General features: G+C 43.1%; 1 protein-coding gene across 5 annotated transcripts in view; it reads left to right on the top strand.

The window, feature by feature from the left end:
* Positions 1–19249, top strand: part of thrb (thyroid hormone receptor beta) — a 155936-nt gene extending 136687 nt beyond the window's left edge. For all 5 annotated transcript variants that reach the window (XM_077506546.1, XM_077506547.1, XM_077506543.1 and 2 more), the window contains 2 exons: positions 12724–12982; positions 18352–19249. In XM_077506546.1, coding sequence (XP_077362672.1) covers positions 12724–12982; positions 18352–18593 — 501 coding nt within the window. In that variant the 3' untranslated portion in view covers positions 18594–19249. The remainder of the gene's footprint in view (positions 1–12723; positions 12983–18351) is intronic.
* Positions 19250–19641: the final 392 nt, after the last annotated feature.

The raw sequence follows: 19641 nt of genomic DNA, 5'->3' as shown, positions 1-19641 counted from the left end.
GGACTCACCTTTACTACTACTGTTTTAGCCTTATACTCCATTCTATCCAATGTAGCTTCCCTTACTATATAACTGCTACACATGCTACTAATATTTACTACTCTTTCTTGTGGGACATCAGGTAACGTTTCCATCGGAATATCCCCTCGGGCTAATGCAACATTAATTAGCGTGGCCCAGGGTACCCTTGGTTCAATTACATACATAGGTTCAACGTGAATCAAAGTTGGCGTCGCTTCCGAGCCAACAATCAGCGGAGCCGAGCAATACTCACCTCCTTTTGGCGGCCAGTTGTTGTAGAGCAGTGCCTGAAATCTCGGGTCGCACGTCCTCTCGTTTATCTCCATCGGCCAATAGGTCAGCAAATCGGAACTCAGCGACTTTATCGGGGTTTTTGCTTTAGTTAGCTGCCACCCTTCAGCTTCCCCTGCTTTTATCAGTGAACCTTTCCCCATTCTCATCCTGCAATGTTGGCAATACAGTATGCTCTCTCCGTCCCACAAACATTCACAAAACTGCGCCTCCGTATTCTCTTGCGGGGCCAAATCCCACTGCGCATACACTTTTATTCTAGGTAGGCTCTTTATTCTACAGTATCCACATACCTGTATTTCAAGTACCTTAGCCGAGCCAACCTCACTTAAATCCGGCTTAAGGCCGTCTAACCAGCCTTCGTCGGGTATATTCCACTGGCTCATCGACTCCTCGTCCCCACCACAAACTACGCAGGGCAAGATAGCCGATCGCCAACTGAAACCTTCTACTCTATTACTAATATATCCTCTTACTGCATTCTTCCAAAGCTTAAATGCCTTACCAACCATTATTTCCTTTTCAGTCCTCCGCACAATGACAGCTCCTTTCACCATAACGAGCTTGACAAAGGCCGGAGTGACTTGTTCCATTTTTTAATTATTTATCTTACTCCTTAGCTTCAGGCTGAATTAACTGGTATCGGTTTTAGCTGCTCTACCCCTTGGAGTCCCTTATTCTTCAATCGCACTGTATTTCTGTCCAAAACTTCTTCAATGATGTCAAACTGATCATATTTCGCTTTTACTGCCTGGCTATCAGATGGACCATGAGATTTAATCCACACTCTCTGTCCTACCTGAAATGGGCACTTTCCTTTCTGAGGGTTCTCTGTGCTTTGCATCCGTCCTACCTCAGGAGCGACAAAGGGGCGCTGGTTCAATTCCTCTGAAGGGGAAGGTCTATCTGCTCTGCTCCTCTCATTCAGGTCCTTGACCAACTCCACCAATTTTTCACTCCATTCTTTTTCCATTAGCATTTTTCCCGAGCCAACTTTTAACCAAACCAATGGTTCTTTCAGCCACGCCATTAGCTTGAGGGGTGTAAGGCGGCAAATAAGTTCTTATTATTCCCCACTTTTGACACCACCTGTCTATTGTAGCGTTTTTGAAATGAGTTCCATTGTCAGTTCTTAACTCTCTCGGTATGCCTAACCACATACAACCCTCTTCCAGCGTTCTTAATACGCTATTAGCATTCGCGCTACGTACCCTTTTAATCCAAAATGTCCTGACATCGAATCAACAAGCACAACAAGATATTTCTCACCTTTAGTGCCGTTTACTCCTATGGGGCCTGCTACGTCCATGCAAACTGATGCCCATGGAACAGTGCTTTTAATCGTCAATCCGTCCACTCGTTGTCCTCGGCGTCCTGCATTATACTTATTACACAAATCGCAATCTCGTATAACTGAACGGATTTTCTTCTCTGGGATCCAAAGTTCCAGTTTCTCCAGCTCCCTCTTTGTGGGCAAGGCACCTCCATGGCCTAGCGCTTCATGTACGTCCTTAGTCACCTCACACACAAACTTATTTGGGACCACTTTTCCTCCTTTGGGGGTATTGTCCCATTTTTCTGCTCCTACAATTACCAATCTTCTCTCCTGGACGTATTTATCTATTTCATCATTTCCTCTCCGGTGAGCCCCCTCTTTAACGTGGGCTTTCTGGTGAACAACATCGATAGTCATATTTAACCTTAACTCGGCTATTTTCTTCCACAACTCGGCATGAGCGATTTCTTTACTCCTCGCTCCTTCAAACCCATTCTCTTCCCAAATGGATAAGTCTTCTTTGAGCGCCTGAGCACAATAGTGACTAATGGTTATAAGTCTTACTCGACTCACGTGTAGTCTTATGGCTTCTAACAATCCTTCTAACACCGCTGTAGACTCTCCTGCTTGGGCACTGCCAGGAGTCTGACCTTTACGGCGGCTTATCTCTTTACCATTGTGTTTCAGGATGAAGCCCCAGTGGGCTTGCTGGTCTTCACCCTTTTTGGACCCATCCGTGTATAGAATCCATTCATATGGTTTCTCCTCACCATTTACTATTTTCGCCTGTTTTTTAGATATGGACTTCGCTGGTCCTATCTCTAAATCAGGGTCAAGCAGGATATCTTCCCACCTCCCCCATCTCACATTAGTTGCTTTCGTACTTTCCAGCGTGTCTTTACGCAGGTATCGATGTACTTGACTCTGCGTAACAACTTTTATGCCTTGTCCCTGGATCTTTTAATGTTCCCCAATATTTAGCAAGAACCGCTAATTCTCTCTCCTCCTGGGGAAACTTTTTCTCAACATTATTTATAGTATAAGTCCATAGTGTCACTAAGCCGGCACCTTCATTACTAACACTTACCATTGCATTATCTTCGTCACATTGTATCTCAGCAACTAGCCTAACTTCCAAGCTTCTCGGTTCGAGGCGTATAGCATTTTTTACTGCGTTTTTGAGCCCTTCTAAATTTTCTTGGTCTTTAGCCGACCACGGCCAATCTTTTGTTTTCTTTTCGTTAGGATTTTTACGCAATCGGGCATAAAGGGGTCTCGCAAATTTCTGATAGTACGGAACATGATCTCGAACATAATTCACAATCCTAATACTTTCTGCAGCTCATTCTCGGACGTTGGAGGCAAAATCTGTTCTATTTTCTCTCGATACGCTTGCGACAGCCCCAAGTCTTCAGACACTTGGAATCCCAAGTAATCTACCTGAAACCTGGCAAGCTGGCATTTCTTAAGATTTAGCTTTAATCCTGCCTCCGTCACTCGCTCGATTACGGCTTGCAAAATCTCTAAATATTCCTCTTCCGTGTCACTAGCGATGAACACATCATCGATGTAAACTGTGACTGGGAGACCCTCCAAAATATGCAAGACAGCTGATTGAAATACATTCGGGGAGTTCTTATACCCTTGCGGCAAGCGCTGCCAAACGTATGCTTTTCCTTTATGCGTAAACGCTGTTTTCCCTTGTGATGCTTTGGCAATTCTCAGGGAAAAGAATCCATTTGCAAGGTCAATACATGATTTATACTTTTTTACTCTTAACGTTTTTAAAGAAGCCTGGGGGTTTATGAGGCTCGCTCGGTTAGCCACCGTTCGTCGGTTTAGCGCTTTAAAGTTGATGACTGGCCTCCAACCCCCTCCTACCGCTTCAGGTTTTTTAACGGCTTGAATTGGGCTATTGGTAATAGGATTTAGCTCTTCACGAATAATGCCAAGTGCTAATAATTCTTTTACAATTACCTCCATTTCGGCTACTGCACCGGGGTTGAGGGGATATTGTCTTACTGGCGGATGTACCCCCCCACTAATAGTATGCATGTATTTTGGTCCTAAATCTCCGCAATCATTTTTAAAATGTGCGACAGCGGCTTTGTCTAGGATTTCACTTAATTTCTTTTTCCCTTCCAGTGTTAACACACTGTCTTGGATTTGTTGGGCTTTTACGGCAGGTACATCTACTGATTTATACCATTCTTGGTCAGGTATTATTTTTGTAGGACCTACTTTCACTAATTTCGATTTTAGTTTTTCCCATCTCTTTTTTGCAACTTGCTTTTTGTTTTTAGGCTTTTTCATTTCTTCTGCATCTTTTAATGTCAACAAATTGTGAGGTCCTAATACCCACACAATTCCCTTCCAAATTCCTACCGGCATTTTGGCAATCGAACCATCAGCTACCATTACTTGTAGGTGTCCAATTTGTTTTAAGGCTATACGGGTCATGGACACCTCGGCCCCTGTGTCTACTAAATAGGGCACTCCCTCCACCTTAGCATAAAGGTTATCCCCTACTCTGTAAACCCCTTCCAGGGTGACCCGTGCCTTTGTCTCCATTATTTGCCAGGCCCCCCGGAGGCTGCAGCCTTGCGAGCCTCGAGGAAGGCCTTCCTTTCTCCTGGGTTCAGTTTGTCAAATTCTTCTTTGGGCATGTATGCCGGACCTGGTCTTCGCACTGCTGGCTGTTGTCTTGGTTGGGGCCTCGTCTGCTGTCCTGGCTGAGTGGCCTGTCTCTGATTTCCGCTCATTCTCTGTTGCTGTGGTCTTATGTAGGGGACAGTCTGAACTGGCTGCTGAGCTCCCTTGCTGGACTTGCTGTTCGTTCCCTCGGGTTCGACTAGCGACTGGTCCGGTTCTCCTCTTCTCAGCGTTATGCTTAGTCAAATGCTTAGTCAATGCACAAGGGGACTTTTGCTCTCGGTACTTTCCACACAAAATGAGTCATACGCGCATAACGTTGAATAAACACATACAGGAAACTGGTTGCTAGGCTGCGCACACCACAGAGCGCGACCAGTTCCTGTTTTTCAAAAGGAATTCGACGTGGGGCCAAAAGCTTCATTCTGACTCCTCTGTTCTACTCATAATACATATGTCAAGGGTCTTGGCTCTTATTCAACAATCATAACCATTAAAATCAATAACATCATATATAGTAATGTTCTAAACATAACTAAGCAAGCATGAATAACATGTATACACATGACATGTTAATCCCAAATTCTCTCAGGGAAACTTAACAGGTTAATTCTAGTTCTTGTTTCACATCATGCATGTCATTGTTGAGAGGACAATACATGCAGGTAATCTTTTCACTCAATGCAGTTACAGCAATATTATCAGCGATTAAGACAGTATCGCTTGTAAGGAAAATAAAAGAAAGGACCGCAAAACTTCATAGTTGGCATCAATGTGCTGTGATCATTGATCCATAAATCAGGATAACAATTGTCGAATATAGATTGTGTATATGTGTGTTATTACTTAGTTCAGGATCCCATTTATTTACACTTAAATTGTATTTGGCCACTTCCACTTCCTTATATGGGATGTCCGGGCTGTACTGAGTGCGGCTTGGTTGCACAGGTTTGGCGGCATCTGGTGGTTGCTTTAGGGAGCTACACACAGAGGCCATTTGGTTTGGTTTTCACTCATGTAGACACCAATTGGTCTCAAACTAAGAATTGAGTCTAGTCCATTAATTTGTTATCTAATTTTACATGATATGGCGTTTCATCTGACCCACTCAATCCACTCAATTTGACACAGTGGCTGTCATTATATACTGATAGCCATTGGCTGTCTGTGGTAGTGGACCTGTGAGGTCAATCCCTACCTGCTCCCGAACGGCCGATACCTGTTGGTTAGAAAGTAATATTTCAATTCACATTAATAAAAACTGTCGCAGAAATAAAGTCACTGTCCCTCACATTGAATGTTTACCTTGATGCATTCCAATGTCTTCACAATGTTCAACTGTGGCCCCACCTTTTGACATTGGTCACATTCAGACACCTTGAAAAAGATCAACATCAACTCACGCAGACATACTCAATTATGCTTTAAATATTGATTCAACTAGACTGCCTACCCATTTGTCAATGTCTGTGGTCATATTAGTCCAAAAATATCTTGAACAAATTGCAGCTCTTGTTTTTCTAATACCGGTGTGTCCTCCCATGGGAATTGTGTGATATTGTTGGAACAGATTTTTACAGCCTCCTCCTTTGATTTCACTGCTCTCCGTTTACATCCATTTCCAAAGTACAGTGTCCCATCTTTGTGGAAAAAAATTTAAATAAATAAATATATATATATATATATATATATATATATATATATATATATATATATATATATATATATATATATATATATATATATACATACATATATATATATATATATATTACAACAGAATACTGATGGCATTGGTGAGATATAGCTAACTTTTCAGTTTTAGAGTAATCTAGCTATCACTACCATTTAACGCTTACCATGAATGCTAAATTTTGAGGCATATTTCCTTAGGGACTGACGTTGACCTTTTGTCATCTCTAGGGGATATGTTCCCAAAGAGAGATAGTTGAAGATTTCATCCCACCTTCTTTCCATCTCTAAGAAAGGAATAAAAGAAACAATGATCACAAATGCCTCTATATATGTCAGATTCGCCGTGGCGACCCCTGAAGGGAAAAGCCGAAAGAGGAAGAACACTAGTCTTAACAATTTACTACGAAATAACGCACAGATACACCACGACGCTAAACGCAGATCAAAACTTACTCTCCGAATAAAACACGAGCTAAATGAAATCATTACAAAACGCAATGAAATGCACTGCTAAATCATCAGAACTTGCATACTTCTACTTACTTGTTAGCCGAGTTATGCTGCTCCGACCAGCTGTCAGATGAGTTCGATGGCGTTATGTAATCTTGTCAGCTGACTGGTATGCTGCTCGGACGAGTTCAACGGCGTGATGATGTAATTACCTACTGCGCCACGCATGCGCAGATGTGGGAGGTATGCTACTTCGACGGGTATGCTGTTTCGTCGGAACACCGTATTGCGACAGCGTTGGACACTAAAACTGATGAATATCAGGTAAACTTACTCCTATATGCCATGGGAGACGTTTTGGCTGTTTTGCCATTAACGGTTGAAAGTAAAAAGCATTATGAAGCAGTTTAAGCAGCGTTTGAACACCACTATGTGGGAAACATAACATCATTTATGAACGAGAACAGTTCAACTCCAGACACCAACAAGACGGTGAGAGTGCTGAATCGTTTATCACAACTGTACATAAGCTTGCAGAAAATTGAGGATTTGGTATGCTTAAGGAGGAACTAATAACAGACAGAATTGTAGTTGGAATAAAGGACAAAAGACTGTCAGAACAGCTACAAATGGACTCTGAATTAACACTTGCTAAAGCGATACAGAAAGTGAGACAGAGTGAAACTGTGAAGATGCAACAAACAATTTTACACAGCAGCTCTGCAGAAGCTAAACTGAATGTGGACACCGTGAAAGTAAACATGAAGAAGGAAAAAAAATGGCAATCATTAAAGAAGGGAGAAAAGTCCGGAGAGCAGTGCAAAAGAGTGTGGCCGGTGTGGTCACAAGAACAAGCACTCATGGAAAGATTGTCCAGCCCGAGAGGAACAATGCAGAAAATGTCAGAAAAAAGGGCATTTTGCTGTAGTTTGTCGCAGTGGTGATGCTCTAAAATTAAGAGAGGTCACAGAAAATGAAAATGATACTGATAGTGAGGAATGTGTGTTCTTAGGAGAAATTAATATAGTGCTTCAGAGCCCTGGGTTGAAAAGATCAACTTAAATGGAAAAAATATTGAGTTTAAACTTAACACAAGGGCAGATGTTACCTCTATGCCAGAGAGACTGTACAAACCTGAGCGGGACGGTAGACTACACCCACCCAAGAAGAAACTTCTTGGGCCAGCTAAATACCCACTTGCAGCAAAAGGCTACTTCTGTGCACATTTGGCAGCAAAAAGCTGGAGCACATCAGAGGAGGTCTACCTAGTTTCAGGCTTAGTCCAGCCACTGTTAAGTAGACCAGCTTGTGTGGCATTGCAGTTAGTTTACAGAGTGGACACAGTCAGAGACACTGAGACAGATTTCAGACCAGCATACCCAAGTGTGTTTCATGGATTAGGCAAATTGAAGGAGCGTTATCGCATCGAGCTGGAGCACTTTCAGCCCCACGACATGTTCCTCTCCCCCTCAGAGAAGCAGTCAAGGAAGAGTTGATGAGGATGGAAAAAATTGGGGTGATTTCAAAGGTCACTGAGCCAACAGCATGGTGTTCAGGCATTGTTGTGGTTCCCAGACCAGCAAAAAAGCCACCTAGAATATGCGTGGACCTCACACCCCTGAACACAGCAGTAAAAAGAGAACGACATATTCTTCCTGCAGTGGATCAGTCACTCGCAATGATGAAAGATGCCAAAGTATTCACAAAGTTAGATGCTCGCTCCGGATTTTGGCAAATTCCGCTTGCTCCAGAGCGGCCCCTCACAACTTTCATCATGCCTTTTGGGAGGTACCAGTTCAACCGCCTTCCCTTTGGCATAGCATCGGCGCCCGAGCATTTTCAAAGGAGAATGTCGCAGATGCTGGAAGATTTTGATGGTGTAATGGTTTCATGCTGATTATGTGCTTGTGTATGGCAGAGATCGAGAGGAGCATGACTGGCGACTGCATGGAGTACTCCAAAAGTTCCAAAAGGAGGGCCTCACGCTTAACGAGAAATGTGAGTTTGCTAAGAACGAGATCATGTTTGTGGACACAAAGTTTTGGACAAAGGCATCGAGGCTGACCCAAACAAGTTGAAGGCAATCCAGCAGCTTCCACAGCCGAAATGTGTGGAAGATGTGCGTCGTCTCATGGGCATGGCTAACTACATCGCCAAGTTCATGCCACAGCTGGCTACCATAACCACACCACTTAAGGAACTGCAAAAGGAGAGAAATGAGTGGATATGGGCTGAGCCACAGAAAACAGCATTCCAGAAACTGAAGTTCTCTTATGGTATAGGTGCTGTAATGACACAAAAGCAGTCAGATGACACGTGGCGACCTGTGATTTACATCTCAAGAGGACTAACAGACACGGAGAAGCGCTATGCGCAGATAGAAAAAGAGGCGCTCGCTGTAACGTGGGCTTGTGAAAGACTGACATCCTACCTTGTGGGACTACAGTTCACACTGATAACAGATCACAAACCCCTGGTCCCTCTTCTGAGCACAAGAGGATTGGATGACCTGCCTCCGCGCATCTTGAGATTCAGGCTTAGGCTGCTACGCTTTTCTTTCCAAATTATTCATGTTCAAGGAAAGACCCTCGTCACAGCTGATGCACTGTCACAAGCTCCAGTGGGAGGTCCGCCTTCTGCAGGAGAGCTACAGTTGGTGAAGGATGTAGAGGTTTTTGTGGACACTGTTGTTTCCTGTCTCCCGGCTACGGACAAAAGGCTGGAAGAAATAAGGTCAGCACAGGAAAAAGATGGACTGTGCAGAAAAGTAAAGGACTGTTGTCTTGCAGGTTGGGCAGAGAAAAGCAACCTAGATCCAGAAATCAAAGCATACTGGCAATACAGGATGGACTTAACTGTGTGCCACAACCTTCTCATGAAAGGAGAAAGACTGGTGATCCCGCAATCTCTTGAGAGCAGATGTTTTGCAATGTCTACAAGAAGGGCATCAAGGGATTTCCAAATGCAGAGCCAAGGAATTGGTATGGTGGCCTGGCATCTCTATGCAGATAGACAAGGTGGTAGGCAGATGTGAAGAATGTCAAAAGTACAGACTACAGAACCGTGAACCACTGCTGCCTACTCCACTTCCACACCGTCCCAGAAGATTGGGATGGATCTGTTTGAGTGGTCAAAGAAACAGTACATTTTAGTTGTTGACTATTTCTCAAGGTACATAGAAGTAGCACAACTCAACCACACAACAGCAGAGGTCATTATTAAAGCTGTCGAGGAGACCTTTGCTTGACATGGAACTCCAGAGACTGTGGTATCAGATAATGGACCGCAGTTTTCATCAGAACAGTTTAAACGGTTTGCAAAAGAGTACCAGTTCACACATGTCACAAGCAGCCTCCCCATTTGCTTGTGGGTAGCCGGCTACCCACAAGCAAATGGGGAGGCCGAACGTGCTGTTCGCACCATCAAGGGCATGTGAAGAAAGGACACCGACCTTCACAGAGCACTGCTGGCATACAGGGCCACTCCACTAGATAGTGGGTTTTCGCCAGCTCAGCTGTTAATGGGAAGAAACCTGCGCACGACTCTACCTCAGTTCACAACCAAGTTGAATCCCAAGTGGCTGGATTTGCTTGACTTTCGGAAGAAGGAGGAAGTTGGGAGGCGTGAGCAGGCAAAACATTACAATTGGAGACACAAGACAAGAAGACTACCACAACTAGCAAGTGGACAGAAAGTTTGGATTACAACCGAAGGGTCTACAGGTGAAGTACTCAGACCTGCCAGCACTCCAAGATCCTACATGGTGGAGACTGCCAGGGGCGTTCTGAGGAGAAACAGAAGTCACCTGCGGCCTATTGGGAATATTACGAGGTCGGGTCGAGTCGTGAAGCCTCATGATAGGTTGGATTTGTGAATGATGATGTGTGTTCATTTAAAAGAAAAAAAAATGGTGTTTATGTGATTGTGAACAAAAGAAAAAAAATAATACAGAAATGTTTACATTACTTTAATGTTGATGCTGTTACACAAATATTCCTGTTTATTCGAGAAAGGATAACTTTAGCTAAAAGGAGGAGGTGTAGAAATAGGTATGCGGGACTACATGTCCCATAATGCTTTGTGCTGTTCGCTGTTATGGAGACTTCCGGGTATCGACTAAAGTGTGTTAACAAGAGCTCACGGTGTCTCGTGTCATTATTGTACATGTGGGATTGTGTCTTTTTAAAGTGTTATTTACACAAGTAAAGTTGAACTTTCAAGTCTGTGTATTGTTTTTGTCTTTGGTGTATTTTTAGAGTAGGCTATTATTTATTTACACTTGGAAGAGAATAAAATAAAGTATTGAAAAAAAAACCAAAGAAATAATAAAAGCCTGTCTTATGGGTTGAGGAACCTCACGATCTGCAGCTTCAGCTTTGACTGCCGTTTGCAGGAAGATTCCGGCTGACCAGCGATATATCGTGGCCGATCATGAAGAGCAGATGTCTCTCAAACTGAAGGTCGTGAGTTCGATTTTTGACTGCTGTTATTATGATTATTATTCATTTATTTTTTTTTATGCTCTTCCAAGTGCAAATATTACTCTCAAACTGTTTATTTGGTCACACTCTAAATAGAATCAAATTTACTTGAGAGAATTGAATGTGTAAGTGCGGTGCTGCAGGGATATTTTTATTATATGGGATACGTACTTCCATAATTTTAGAATGGAAAAAATATTTGAGCTGACCTTTCCTAATTTTTGTATCAAGTAATTGTGGCTTTAATTACTGCAGGTAGGTTTGTTAAACACCGAGCTCATCTTTCTGGCGAAACAGCGTGAAGTCGCTGACACGTTTGTGACGTTCGAGGCCTCGTTTGCAGTGGTCACGTAATTTTCGGCATGTCCGAAGCAGTTGTCAGACCACTGCTTCGACACGCCTCCGCTTCATTTGCTTGAATCAGATTCTAGCAGGAAGGCTCGAGCGTAACATCTCTACTTCAACCTGCTTCTCTAGTCAGAATGGCGGGTAAGAGTGTTCCATTTGTCCTGCAGCAGGGATAAACGCATTCCTTTCGTCCTTGGTTTCCACGTATCCCACTCGTATATTCTGGGCTATTTTCTCTGAAGCTCGATCAACACTGAGGATCGGTTGGGACTTCTTGTCTCCTTTGCGGGATGCTCCCCTCACCACCTTTGGTAGCCGGTTGTTTGGCCTTGTGGGGATGGCAAAGGACCTCAAGGAGATGAGCTCTGCGTTACTCTCTGGTACTCCTGGCACATTATTTCCTACATTCTGTTGGTCACCTTCACCCTCGCTGTCGTCATCCCCACTGGATGATGGAGGTGTCGGGGGAGCAGCTTTCACTTTCTTCTTCTTTTGATCATGCTTTTTCTCCGTCGCTTGCCTTGACTTATTGGGGTCAGGTGGTAGCTCACGTAGAAATGATCGGGCTGGACGCCATCGCATCAATCTTAGGTTAGGGCAGTGTTTCTCAATTCCGGTCCTCAGGCCCCCCTAGTCAGCCTGTTTTCCATGTCTCCCAATTGCAACGCAGGTGAGGATCGTTATCAGGCCTCTCCAGAGCTGTCATTGGAATCAGCTGCATTGGGAATTGGGAGACATGGAAAAAAAAGGCTGGCGAGGGGGGTCTGAGGACCGGAATTGAGAAACACTGGGTTAGGGTAAGGTTAGGGTAAGGAATGGGGGTAGGCAATCATTTTTGATGGTTGGGATTGGGGGAAGGGGCTAGGAAATGCATTATGTCAATGAGAGGGCCCCACAAAGATAGCACGGTGTGTGTGCTTCCTGCTTGGTGCTCTCTGTGAGCACTTTATGTGTAGCTGCTTAGATTTAGCTGATAAAATACATTTTGAAAAACAAAACTGAAAAAAAAAAACTGAAATAAAACATCAAGTGTGGCGGCAGACGGCCAAACATGGCTATCTGCTCTAAGGCATTATACTAAAGACTTCATCTTCAATCTGTATCTTCAACCCAACAAATACATTACATGATACTTCATTATCTCACGTGACATGACATACAGTAAACATCAATTAAACAGCTTAAACATCAATTTTGTAATACATTCCCGATAACACCCTGAATGTGATGGCAATTTGTTCCATCAGTCGAGTCACGCAACCATGCATGTTACATGACATGATGAAAGAACTTCCTCTGACACAGGCTACAGCCATGTTGGTTTGAAAAATATTTTATTCTGGACAATTGCTGATGTCCCGAAATTGTGCATGCTTTAATTAAGCAGAAGGTATTAGTTTGTCATTTTTGCAACATTTTTCAAAAACAAATATTTGTTAAAAAAATAAAAAAAATAAAAAAAACATTATAGAACTACTTTCTTGCTTATTCCTTTCTTCTTGTTAACAGCTGCCATGTGAAGACCAGATCATCTTGCTGAAAGGCTGCTGTATGGAAGTCATGTCATTGCGTGCTGCTGTTCGCTATGATCCAGAGAGTGAGACCCTCACACTTAACGGCGAGATAGCAGTCACACGAGGTCAACTGAAGAACGGAGGCCTGGGTCTAGTGTCAGATGCCATTTTTGACCTTGGTGTCTCACTGTCCTCCTTTAACTTGGATGACTCTGAGGTGGCTCTTTTACAAGCAGTTATTCTGCTTTCATCTGGTAAGTACCCAATCTTGGTAAATTTGCAGAACATGACTTGCCTAATAATCCCCAAAATATGAATAGAATTAGTAATTTAGCATTCAGTATTATAAACACCATCAACACTTATCTACTTCATATTTAATGAGAAAAGGATTATTAAAAGTGGCAGCACAGTGGATGACTGGTTATCACGTCAGCCTCACAGTTCATAGGTCAAGAGTTCTATTCCGGCACCGGCCTCCCTGACATTAAAACATTAAAAAGGCTCCTATGTCAAGGCACTAACTTACCACCATGTAACCAGGGGGGAAAATGATTAAAATTTCTTGCCGGAACTCCCTGACATAAAGGTTGCAGCGCAACCAGATTTTTATTTTTATTTTTGACCAAACCTCCTCAAACTACCGAAATGCAAAGAAAACTCCTCGCCTATAACACCTATAACACATACAATAAAACACAACAGGTCTTCCACATGCATAGGCTACTGCATTACACTTACTGTAACATGATTGTAACAAGGCATATGTGGGAAACTTATTTTATTTCAAAATTTTAATTTTTCAATGATGTCCAAAATAACATAACAAAAACACCGACATGAGCACATCGGCGTGACTCGTCAGATTCACAGCAATTGGAGCTAGTAGACAGAACTCCATGGAATAAATAAATAATAGATATCTGTGGCAACGGGTTGCGCGACACAAACATACTGGAACAATTCAGAAGCACTTCATGCTACATTCACACCAAAATAGGAGGTAGCTTTCCACTGTTGCGCCAAAAGTATTTATCCCCGTACAAAAATTGCATCCCCTGCCGTGCGATATTATAACTTTTACTATAGAAAAGTGTAGCTTCTTCGAAAAGGTTCCTTGTAAACAGATACTTAAACTTGAAAGCGCGATATAATTAAAGATGACTTGACTTCTATGTATATATGAGATTTCCTACTACGTGCGTGGTCATTGAATGCACCTACAACCCCTAGCAAAAATTATGGAATCACCAGTCTTGGATGAGCACTCACTCAGACGTTTTATTCTGTAACTCAAGATAAAAAGCATGAAACAATCGTAAGGTCATTCCAAAGTGCAACATCTTGGCTTTCAGAAACACTAAAAGAAATGAAGAAAAAAACATACTGGTCAGTAAATATTACTTTTATAGAGGAAGTGCAGGGAAATAAAAATGGAATCACTCCATTCTGAGGGAAAAAAAAATATAGAATCACTCCATTTTGAACAGAAAATAAGTACACACCCAGTCGATTTTCTTTCCTTAATTGGGCACTTGCCTCAAATTACATCTGCTCGTTAGTCAGCAGTTAAAAACAGTGCAGTTATCGCACCTTGGACTGCTGGACCAAGTGGATTGGCAAGAATCATGACTCCAACAAGGGAGATGTCTCTTGAGACCAAAGACAGGATTAGCAAACTTCTTGAAAAAGGTAACCCTAGTAAATCCAACCATACGTGTAGTATGTGGTTGTCAAAGGTGTGGGCTGTTCTCAGTCAGCTGTATTGAAGAGCTGGACAGCATGGGAAGGTTGTTCAAGTCAAGCGTACTGGTAGACCAATGAAGACATTTAAGCGTCAAGACAAACAACTAAAGGCCATATGTCTTGAAAACAGAAAATGCACAACAAGACAAATGAAGAAGAAATGAGAGGAAGCTGGAGTCAATGTATGTGACAGAATTCTGCAAAATCGCTTAAAGGAAATGGGATTTATATAGAGGAAAGCTAAAAGGGAAACCATCATTGACGAACAAAAACGAACAAGACTGCGATGGGCTAAGGAGAGGCAATCATGGACTGTGGATGACTGGATGAAGGTTATTCTTCAGTGATAAGTCGCGAATCTGCATTGGACCAGGCGATGACGCTGGAACTTTTGTTTGGTGCCGTTCCTGTGAGATTAACAAAGAGGACTGCCTAAAGAAAACGTCCAAATTCCCACAGTCCTTGATGATATGGGGCTGCATGTCAGGCAAAGGCACCGGGGAGATGGCTGTAAATCTTCAATAAATGCAAACGTTTACATTGACATTTTGGACAGCTTTCTTATCCCTTCATTTGAAAAAAATGTTTGGGGATGATGAAATCATTTTCCAAGATACCACAGAGCAAAAACTGTGAAAGCATTCCTTGGAGAAAGACGCATCCAGTCAATGTCATGGCCTGTAAATAGCCCAGATCTCAACCCAATTGAAAACCTGTGGTGGAAATTGAAAAAAATGGTCCACAGCAAGGCTCCAACCTGCAAAGATGATCTGGCAACTGCAATTAAAGTGAGTTGGCAGCAGATTGATGAAGAATACTGTTCACTCATCAAGTCCATGCCTCAGAGACTGCAAGCTGTCATAAAGGCCAGAGGTGGTGCAACTAAATACTAGTCATGTGTTTTGATTGTTCTTTTTTTTCTTTGTTTGTTTTTCACTGACTGGACATTAGCTCGCGGGGAGGGCTTTTTCCCAGCCGGCGCGGCTGCCTCGGCTTGCACGTGCTCACACAGTGAGTAAGTGTCAATAAATACAAAATTTGTTATGGACCGAAAACCCATGGTCCATTAGGGCGTATTGTCCCACGCAGGCTGGACCGAACGGTCCGGTCCAAGACCGAGAACCATTGCACCCCTAATACATACTATATCTCTCATTTAAATACAGGTGGCACTTTCAGTGTTCAAACTTTTATAATAGTAACAATGATAATAAAATATAATTAAACTAATAACCAAAACATTTATTTGAGAAACAAAAATATAACGGTGATCCATCCATTTTTTTTCCCAGCCGGTATGTTTTCTAAAAGAATAAATAATAATAATAACACACACACACATGCAACATTACCAACATCAATACAACAGCTGTTACAAATGACACTATGATGACGATATGAGGTTGAAATCTATTTTGACCGCGCAAGCTCGGATTGCAGGCGAGCCCGCTGGGTCTATTCATCTGGCGGACACACGGCACGCTGAACATTGGAGAGCACGTCTGATTCGGGGTGGACAGTCTTAATTTTTTATTGTGAAGAGACAGGCAGGACACGTAAACCCATTTTGACCGAGACCGTATTGCCGCGGTGCACCCTAAACACGAGCGCTCGTGGCCAGCGCGACGTGACGCACGGCGCGGTGAGCATTCAACCACTGCGACTGCAGGCTCAGGGCTGGCAGTCTTCATTTTAATTATGAAGGTAGAAGGCAGGACAGGACCGGAACAGCATCGCCACAAAAAGAAAGAAAGAAAAAAAAAAAAAGCAGACTATAAAAAAAAAGCACGCTGTAAAAAAATCCAAAACAGCGAGGCTGCAAAAGATGAACCCGCAATAAACGAGGAATAAATGAACACTTTATTTCGCTAAAGTGTAATGGAAACACTTTTTGCGCATCTCTGTAGTCATGGGAATCCTGCCCAGTCATGGAGGAAAGGAAGTAGGAAGTGAGAGGCCACTCGCTTTCATGACAGCGCTGACTCCCGAGGGGATAACAAGTCTTTTTAACTGTGTGGTGAGGAGTTTTAGAACCTTAAAACACTTATAATAAATGTAAAACAAAGCCAACTACTTCACAGATTTCATTTATTGCGGCTATTTTTAGGAACCTAACCCCAGCGGAAAACGAGGGAACACTGTATATTCCCCACTGATTCACAACATTCCTTGGTGTGGTCAGCAGCACCCCATCCTTACTAACACAGTGTTGATGGTGCACTTAAAATTGATAGCGTTTATTATGGACAGCCCATGACAAGCTCACAATTCCACTAACACCACTCAAGTCCTGGTCAGGGGCACCGTTCCTCCAAATCCCACCCTTCCAGGTCTCACTGTCATTACCCACATGAGCATTGACGTTACGCAGCAGAACGCGGGAGTCCCCAGCAGGAGCGCTCTCCAGAACCCTTTTCTAATTACTCCAAAGATGATTGGAAATTTGAGCTGCTTTTTGGTGCATTGACTCAAACAACAGCCACGACCCGTCTCTCCGCCCGAAGGCAGAGGGAAGCTATTTTCATCCATCCAGATTTACCCCAGCCAGCATGCAGGCACCGAGCCAGGGGCAATAACTACTCACACATGCTCATCAGAGGCAACTCCAAAGTGAGTCAAACCCCTCTTAAAGGGATCGCTGGGATTTTTTTTTACATGAATCTCTATTTCATCCTCACCTCCAGTGTCTGCGATCATCACTGACTTACCCCTGACAGCGTTCTGTGACACGAATTCTGGTCCGGTGTTGGACGAGAGGAAAATAGTCCGGCAAGTTGGCTGGGGTCACGGAAATAAAAGCGTTTTTCTTCTAAAAACAATTTGTGTTCAAAAGAGTGATACATAAAACTTCCTCCTGAAAAAAACTCAGACTCCATTATCGCCGGGCACTATTTTTCTGTTCGTTGGTATCACTGTGCGGCGCCCCGCATACAGCTGATCGACGCGCACTAATCTAAAAGTTGTCTTTTCGAAGGCGGCGCGTCGATCAGCTGTCTACAGGGTGTCGCGCAGTGATACAAACGAACAGAAAAAATAGTGCCTGGCGGTAATGGAGTCTGACTTTTTTTCCGGAGGGAGTTTTGTATGGAAATGTATCACTCTTTTGAACACAAATTGTTTTTAGAAGAAAAACGTTTTATTTAGGTGACCCCAGCCAACTTGCCGGACTATTTTTCTCTAGTCCAACACCGGACCAGAACTCGTGTCACAGAACGCTGTCAGGGGTAAGTCAGTGATGATCGCACACACTGGAGGTGAGGATGAAATAGAGATTCATGTAAAAACAAATCCCAACGATCCCTTTAAGAGGACTTGTACGTGAGTCCAAGCTGCATGTTGAGGTGAGCCCTACTATCAAACCGGAAATTGCTTAGTTCCTCAGTGCAAATTTGTGTAGTCAGGGATTGGATGGCCAAAATCTCTTTGGTCCCCTCACTAGTTGGTGAACCCCTGGTAAGGGAAACCCAGTGACCTCTTCAGGCTGTGCCTCCTTAAAAGCACCATCCGCAGGCCTTGTTCTCGGGGGCGGCACCAGTGAACCACCTAAGTGAGGCAACTTGAGGTCTCGTAATTTTATCATCATAGGTGACTTTCTGAGCCATGTTTTAATCTGGCTCACCTCGTACCTGTTTGCCCTGATCTAGCAGGGGCATAAAACCTCAAACAACTTGGCTCCTAGGATCACTGAGACACATAAACCCCAATTCAAACTCATCAGGGAGTATTCTCACATTTGGTTGTCGATATCATTTGTTCGTAATGGCGTCTAAACCAACCGAGAAATGCACAAGTAAATACTATAAATATAATAGCTTGTCCATTGTTACCTGTAGTAGAATAAACCTCTTCAAACTGTATGCCTGTTTTCTCTCATCAGATCGGCCAGGTTTGAGTAGCGTGGAGCGGATTGAAAGCTGCCAAGAGGAGTTCCTGCTGGCATTTGAACATTATATCAACTACCGCAAACATAAAGTACCTCATTTCTGGCCAAAGCTGCTCATGAAGGTGACAGACCTGCGAATGATTGGTGCCTGCCATGCAAACCGATTCCTTCACATGAAAGTGGAGTGTCCAACAGAGTTATTCCCTCCTCTGTTCCTGGAGGTATTTGAGGACTGAGTAAATGATTTTGATTAAAAAAAAAAAAAATGTGTGTGTGCATTCTAATTGTATGTGTGAGCACTTGAATGCCATGTAATAGGATGGACTTGCAGGTCTGTCACATAATACTACTGAGTGTCACTTCATTCTGTAGTTTGAGTAGTTTTGTGATTTTTTTTAAATTTTTTATTATTGTAATAGTTATTTGAGGCAGCACGGTGGATGACTGGTTAGCACGTTCGCCTCCCAGTGCTGAGGACACAAGATTGAGTCCAGGCTCCGGCCTTCCTGGGTGGAGTTTGCATGTTCTCCCCGTGCCCGCGTGGGTCTTCTCCGGGTACCCCGGTCTCCTCCCACATTCCAAAGACATGCATGGCAGGTTAATTGGGCGCTCTGAATTGTCCCCACGTGTGCTTGTGAGTGTGAGTGGTTGTTGGTCTCTGTGTGCCCTGCGATTGGCTGGCAACCAGTGTAGGATGTATCCTACTACTGCCCGAAGCCAGCTGGGATTGGCTCCAGCACCCCCGCGTCCCGTGTGAGGAAAAGTGGTCAAAAAGATGGATGGATGGATGGATGGATGGATGGATAGTCCATTTCAATGTGATTAGCATTCTTGTTTGTTCTTTTGTTTACTTTGTCTTGTTAACATTGTGTTATTCCACTATAAATATCTGATCTTACCACAGATCCTGTTTGTCTTGTTGATGATACAGTATGATAAATTGTTTTTGTTTCATTGGAATATGCACCAGTAACATGATGGGAATTTTTAAATGGCTGCTCACTTGACATGCACTGTAAAACAAGACTTTATTGCAGGGGTGTCCAAACTTTTTCATTTGAGGGCCACATACAGAAAATCAGAAGGACGCAAGGGCCACATAATGTTATGAAAAGAAATTGTGTTTAGTCCTAAAAATGAATAAAAATAATGTATTTGTGCTTTTGCATATTTAGAAAAAAGCTACAGTATAAAAACCAATTTATTTGTAATATGGCAGTAAGGGTATTATAGTTTTAGAATTTTTCATTTTAGTTTTTATTAGGGCCCGAGCAGCGGCGGCGG

The sequence above is a fragment of the Festucalex cinctus genome, chromosome 19 (assembly GCF_051991245.1).
Source record: "Festucalex cinctus isolate MCC-2025b chromosome 19, RoL_Fcin_1.0, whole genome shotgun sequence".
NCBI classification, from domain to species: Eukaryota; Metazoa; Chordata; class Actinopteri; order Syngnathiformes; family Syngnathidae; genus Festucalex; species Festucalex cinctus.
The sequence above is the reverse complement of the archived record's forward strand: the minus strand, read 5'-3'. Positions and strand labels throughout refer to the sequence as shown.